The 7073-nt window shown below is 46.6% G+C and overlaps 1 protein-coding gene across 1 annotated transcript in view; it reads right to left on the bottom strand.

The window, feature by feature from the left end:
• LOC307055500 (pregnancy-associated glycoprotein 2-like) overlaps positions 1–5617 on the bottom strand; it is a gene marked incomplete at its 5' end in the record, with an annotated part of 13474 nt that extends 7857 nt beyond the window's left edge. The window contains 3 exon segments of the mRNA XM_079707739.1: positions 559–612; positions 3945–4013; positions 5553–5617. Of these exon segments, the coding sequence (XP_079563865.1) occupies positions 559–612; positions 3945–4013; positions 5553–5617 (188 nt within the window).
• Positions 5618–7073: the final 1456 nt, after the last annotated feature.

The following is a 7073-nucleotide window of genomic DNA, read 5'->3' on the forward strand; positions in this document are numbered from 1 at the left end:
CCACTTGCTGAGCATCTGATATAATTCCCCACTAGGATCCATGCCTTGAAACATTTTCTCTACCAAACCAAGCATACAGAGAAATCACTTTTAAGTGTCTTATCAGTCAAAGAAGACAAAAAAGACCACTCAGAGCTCCTGCTCAGCCTGAGATGAACAGGGCTACCTGTCAAACTGTTTTCCAGCCAAAGTAAAGATGATGGAGTTTTTTGGTTCCTTCCAGGATTCCCAGGGCCTGGGTGTTCCAGCGTGAGATCTATCCAGGCCTGTCCCTTGGGTAGGACAACGAGAGGCTGGCCTGGTCACCAGGTGGGTGATAGATTGGGTGCAGCGGCTTCCTACTCATTTTTGCACATTGTGAAAATTCAGTCTTGGTGGTTCAGTCCCTATGGAGGGGATCTGACGGCAACTAGCAAGTGACACACACTATACCATTTAGCTCAGCAATTCTACTTCTAGGGATCTATGCCAAAGATACACTGGCAAAAATACAAAAAGACATACGTAGAAGCCATTCACTGCAACACTGTTTGTAAAAGCAAAAGATTAGAAACTTACCTGTAGTGACCATCCACAAGGGAGTGTTCAATAAGGCATAGGGCATCCGAACAACTGGGCATAATGCAGATGGAGAGAGGCGTGGAATGGGTGAGATCTTCAGGGTGTACTGTTTAGTTTTTAAAAAAGGGGAACCAGAAAAGTGCTTATAGTTTGTTACTTTTACATACACATATATGTTTATTTTCAATAAAACTAAAAAAAATTGTAATTTATGGGGGAGGGGCAGGGACAGAAGGGAGATTTTTCTTGTTTTATAGTTTGAGTTTGCAACCATGTAAATATGTTCCAGAATCAAAAAAGAGATAAACAAACACATCTGTGGAAATTGAGAACTAAGACAAATGAGCCTAATTTTATCAAGTTGGTGACCTAGCCGCACACAACAAAACATTACTTAAGTGGCTTTAAAATGCAGAATTTTGACGTACATTCAGAGTGGGATATCTTCTAAGGACAAAGACAAATAAACAAACAAAAACATCCTCCCTCCAAAACCAAACCAAAAGCAAAAAACCAAAGAAATCTGAAACTATATCCAGCACCTTATTGTTGGTGATATTGCTACTGTTACTTTGAAAGTATCTTATGTATGTTACAGGTTAAAGCAAGTAAGTAACTAATGCTAATGCTGTCATGAAGCACGACTTTCAGTGGAAGAGAGAAAAGATGTTTACGTATAAAACAAAAAAGCTCAAGTAAAACCTTGTGGTCTTAAAACTTGAATTGGAAGTATATGTTTGGACCAATTAATTATTTTCCTTTTTTTTTTAAAGAAAATCTCTACTTTCTGGGTCTGACCACTGAAAAGCCTAGAAGCAATGGCAGCTTGATAACAGTGACTATCCTGAGGACAATCTTGTGGCCTCTAAATACCATTTCCCACCAGAAGACACAGAGATTCTTAAAGAGATGGTTGATTTCAGGGCTGGGCCAAGAAATGCACAATGTAAGGCTGGGAATCTTGAAGGATCAGAAAGTTGAGGGCCTTCAAAGACCACCAGGGGCCTCACAAAAGTTTAGGAATCCATATGAAGAGGCCAAAAGTGGGATAATTTTAACATCACATCAAATTGATTGAAACAAATTAAATATATAAAAAGCCATGACTAGTGGCGCAGTGGATAAGACTCTGTGCTCCCAATGCAGGGGGCCTGGGTTCAATTCCTGGTCAGGGAACTAGATCCCACATGCATGTCACAACTAAGGAGCCCTCATGCCGCAACTAAGGATCCTGCCTCCCACAACTAAGACCCTGTTCCACCAAATAAATAAATAATAAATATTAAAAAAAAATAATAGCCATGAGTTCCAAGTGGTAATATACAACATCTAATTTGTCACTGTGACAGATTGCCAATGCACCAACTCACTATTCTGAACACTGAAAGATGGAAATAATCATCAATATGTATGCTATTTTTGTATGATGCATATTTCATGTAACTACAAATAGTCGGTGAAGGACTATTCATTTTAATTGAATAATTCCAGTAATTAAATTCAGAAGAAATGGTAGAATAGGGAAACCACTATTTTGCAACATCCTAATGAAAAAATGGATCTAGGCAAAGATCATCAATAGATGCTAAAACCATAAGATGAAAGGTCTAAGGGGAAGTTTATAATGGATGGATGAGTTTGGCAACATCAGGACCCACTGATCAATCTCAACGTCTGTCAAAGTGGGGCAACTAGAAATTATGAGCCTCTTGATGTGATGCCATAAGAAATATATGGAATTACATATGAAATATTCGAATAAAAAGTTTTGAACTCAAGTCTAGATTTAGCTACCAGTTTTCAGGGAAATACATAGATAAAGGAACAGAGAAGCAATCCTCTAAATCCAATACTTGGGAATTCTATAGGACAAACAACCCCACTTCCTCCCGCTTTTTAAACAAATAAATGGCATAAAAATGGGGGGGAGAGGGCTTCCCTGGTGGTGCAGTGGTTGAGAGTCCGCCTGCCGATGCAGGGGACACGGGTTCGTGCCCCAGTCCGGGAAGATCCCACGTGCCGCAGAGCGGCTGTGTCCGTGAGCCACGGCCGCTGAGCCTGCGCGTCCGGAGCCTGTGCTCCACAACGGGAGAGGCCACAACAGTGAGAGGCCCGCGTACCGCAAAAAAAAAAAAAAAAAAAAAATGGGGGGGAGAGACTGTTATTTATTAAAAGACTTAAAAGACAACAACCAAATGCAACATGTGTGTACATTCTCTAGATCCTGATTTGAATAAATAAACTGTTAAAAGGCATTTTTTTCAGAGGATCGGGGAAATTTTAATATGGACTGGTTATTAGACGTTACTTTTTGTTTGGAACAAAATAGCATTGTGGTTATATATATTTTGTTGCACGGTAATCTCTTCCTTAAAATACTTCAGCAAAAATGAATAAATAGTAAAAAAAAAAAATGTTAAAGTGAAGGTTCAGATAAAAAAAAAGGATTTGTGTAGTTGCTATGGATTGAATTGTGTCTACCCCCAAATTCATAAGTTGAATCCCTAACTCCCAATGTGATGGAATTAGAAGGTAGGGCCTTTGGGAGGTACTTAGGTTGAGATGGGGTCTTGAGGGTTCGGCCCTCGTGATGGGATTAGCGCCTTTATAAGAAGAGCCACCAGAGAGCTTCCTCCCTCTCTTTCTCTCTCTCATTCTTCCTCTCCCTCCCTCCTTCCCTCCCTCCCCCTCCCCTACCACATGTGAGGACACAGCAAGAAGAGAGCTGTCTGCTAGCCAAGAAGAGGGTCCTCACTAGGAACCCAATTGGCTGGCACCTTGATCTGGACTTCTAGCCTCCAGTCTATGACAGCCTGGGCCGACTAAGACAGTAATGTAATTCTTGATGCCGAGTGATGAAACACAGGGTTCACGATACTACTCTTTTTTATTTTTGTTATGTTTGAAATCTTTTTGTAATAAGTTTAAAAAACTTCCATTTGGAAGTTTCTGTCTTTAGTGATACCCTGAGGGGCCCAAGAAAAGCAGACTTGGACAGGCCCCCACTGGCTGAGTGGTGGGAGCCCCACCTGCTCATTACTCCAGCTCTTGTCATGTGATCTGACCATCACCAACTCCCCACCCCACACTCTGGGCTGCTTGGTCATCCAGCTGGACACTTTGATGAGCCAGGTCAGGGCCTGGAGGTAGAAGGAATGAAGACATTTTTAGAAAAAATGGACTGGGCATCCCCCTCCCTGGATGGGGGTGGGATGCCATCTGCAGGTGAAGGATAGGGCTTAGGTAGGGAGGGAGCCAAGGAGCGAGGCTGTGGGGATATTTGGAAGGGAAGGAAGGAGGGATTCACAACCAAGTAACCAAGAGGAAGACAGCTTGCTTAGGACCCAGGAAGGAAGAAGCACTGAGAAAAGAATGGTACCTACCAGAAGTCCAGATCCACCTGGGTCTTCCGGTAAAACTTGTTGGAGGTCACGATCTTCCTGCTGGAATTCCTGCTCTGGACATGGAGGTGATAGAGCCATACTCCCTGCTGGTGAGCCCCGGGAAGAGGGACAGCCACACCCAGGGGCCCTTTGATTACACTCTAGCTGTTGGCATCATCCCAAGCTGGACAGCAAAATGGCAGCTCATCCAAAGCATTTAAAATAATGTCTAATTTATCTAACCTTCCTGGCATGTCTTGTACCCAGAGTTCCTTTAGGAGAGGTGATTCATCAGCCTAACTTGGGTTTCTACTGAAGTCTACAACCTTCCCAGTTGGTAACTTTTGCCTTGTAACTAACTGATCTCATCCCACAGAACCTGAGTGGCAGAATGTTCCAGTGGGCATGGCCCCTAAGGTCCTCCAGCTCACAGCAGCTGTGTACCAACGGGTCTGCCACTCCCCATTCTGAGTCCAGCATTGCCAGCCATCGTCAGGCAATCACGGCACCCTGACTACCAGAGGTGGCCTCAGCATCCTGGGCAATGGGCACCTCTCAGCCACTTGTCCACTAATTGGCATTGACCTTCAGTCTGGAACCACTGCTCTGGAGCAAGCCTAGTCTCCCCAATCCCAGAGATGGGGAAACTGAAGCCAGGGGTGTATGACTTACCCAAAAGCTGCAGGCAAGTTAGTGAATCATTGGGACCCAGGGCCTCTGGTTCTCAGGCTGGGAGAGCTCCGAGCAGGGAAAGATCAGAGAAAGCTCAATTGCAATCCACTGCTGGGAAGCTCTCAGAAGTCTACAGGTGCCAGAGCGGAAGTCTTTCCCCTTCTTCCTCAAGTCTGGCTCCGCTTCTATCACCAGACCTGCCACTGTAGCAGGAGGAAAGCAATACTGGGAGCTGGCTCTGCTGGGTGCCAGGCAGAGTGGGGGCACCCCCAGCTGGAGTGGCACCAGCAGGCAGTCGTACAAATAACGCCCAACTCACGCCCAGCTCAGCAGCCCTAGGGCTCCCGCTTCTCGTTTACACAGCACAGACCCTCGGGAGATTGGGTGATATTGACCTGCATTCACAGTGGGGAGTATTTTCTGCTCAGCCCTTTGGCAACTTAGATGCAAGGTCTTACTCTTTCTTCAGGGAACACCTGGCTGAGCGAGGCTGGGCATGCTCAGACAAGCTTGGATTCAAGGGACTTGTTCCCTCTTTGATGCTCAGAAAGATCTTGGAGCTTTGAAGGCCTTGACAGGGGATGAAACCACTCCTGTTCTATGGGGACTTTGCTATATGGATCTGGTTGGAGAAAAAGGACAGATGCACAGGGCAAGGCTAGGCATCCCTGGGTACCAACTGATTGTGAGTTGAGTTCCAGCCACCAGGCTTCAGGGTCAGGTGCTGATGCTGGTCCCCATGGCCACCTCTCGAGAAGGAATGGAGGAAACAGCTTTTGCCCAGAGAGCAGTGTGGTCTGGGGACACCGTGATCACACAGGGGAAGGTTAGACAAGAGCGATTACTTGCCTCTTGGCTCTCTCAGTGCCCTGGGGGTTCCACCAAGGAGGACAAGCAAACGGAGGGGGTCAGAGTCACTGCTGGTACCCCTGGCACCTGATGCCCCTGGTGATAACCGTCTCGTCTACACAGACCCGGGCCCAGAGCTGACTCAGCCCCATGACAGCTCTGGGGTTTCCCTTCTGGAGAGGAGGGAGAAGGCTCGCTGCTGGTAACTCACAAGTGAAGTGTGTGATGAGGTCATGGTTGGTGACCTGTGGCCTAGGTCCAACCGTGAAGAAAGATTGAAGGTGGAAAAGTAACCATTAATGAAGCTTGGTTACCTTGGGCCTTTGCAATGGCTATTTCCCCCATTTGGAATGTTCTTCTCCCAGCTCTTTTCATGGCTGGCTCCTTCTCAACATCTAGTGTCATTTCATATGTCCCCCCCACCCCCTCCTGCAGGGAGGCCTTCCCTGGCCACTCCATTCTCCCAGGCACAGAGCCTGATCCATTCGAGGAGCCCATAGACACTGACTGCATTTCCCGTGTGCTTTTCATGGGCACCTGAGAGCTTGAGAGTGTCCCCAATTTACAGATGAGGAAACTGAGGTTGAGAGCGGTTAAGCATCTCCCTGGGGCACACAGGGCCTGTGAGTGGTAGAGCCAAGATTTGAATCCAGGTCTGTCTGACTGCAAATTCCAGCCGTTCTTTAGTCCTGGGCTTGGGGGACCAGGAAGTGATGCAGAGGAGACGAGAGTGTTGGGGATGGAGGGGGTAACTGGGAAAGGATCTTATCTATTGGGAAATATTCATTCTTTCAGTGAACCCTTCTTCACAGTGCTCTAAGCCAAATCCAGAAAATCCTTGCTGCGTAGATGGAGCCTGGAGGGCAGGGACAGCGTGTGGACTGTGCCGAGAACGCAGATGCTGGGCCCAGGGGGAAGGTGGCCTAAAGCCTAGTTCATGATCTTTTGCCACGAGCCAGTCCCCTTGGGAGCTTGTCCATCTGGAGGGCCAGCTCTTTCTGAATGGGCTAGCAGGGACCTTGTAGTTTAGGAAACAAAACTTCAGAAAAGAAATGTGACCAGGCTGTAACGGAGACATGCTCCTGGCGTCCTGGGAAGCAGATGCCTAATGTTGCCTTGGGTGGAAAGTTAGGAAGGCTTCCTGGTGGAGGTGGCAACTGAGCTGTGTCTTGATGGATAAAAGGACTTTGCTGAGTGGGTGTGGGGAGGAGGGAATGCCCATCAAAGAGGGCATCACTGGCATTGTACTGGACTCCGGGGATTGTCAGTCACCTGGCAAGCTTAGCCCTAAGGGATACATTATATTAGTCTGGGCAATATGGGCAGTAACAAGCAATGCCCAATTTAAAAATAATAACTTTTTTCTCTTACTCTCTCTGTCTGTCCATCATAAGTTGTCTGGGGCTCTGATTGGATCAAGCCATCACATTACAGCTGCCCCCAATGGTGAATCTTGAGGGAACTCAGGATGGAAAGAGGTTGCCACCATCGAGCCCTCGCCACTGCAGCCAGCCCCCAGTGGTGTACCTAGAGGGGACTCAGGAGGAGTAAAAACAGGATACTTGCCCTAGATAGCTAAGGTGCAGATCAAAGGAATGATTTCAATGA

Source organism: Hyperoodon ampullatus (assembly GCF_949752795.1).
Source record: "Hyperoodon ampullatus genome assembly, chromosome: 7".
NCBI lineage: Eukaryota > Metazoa > Chordata > Mammalia > Artiodactyla > Ziphiidae > Hyperoodon > Hyperoodon ampullatus.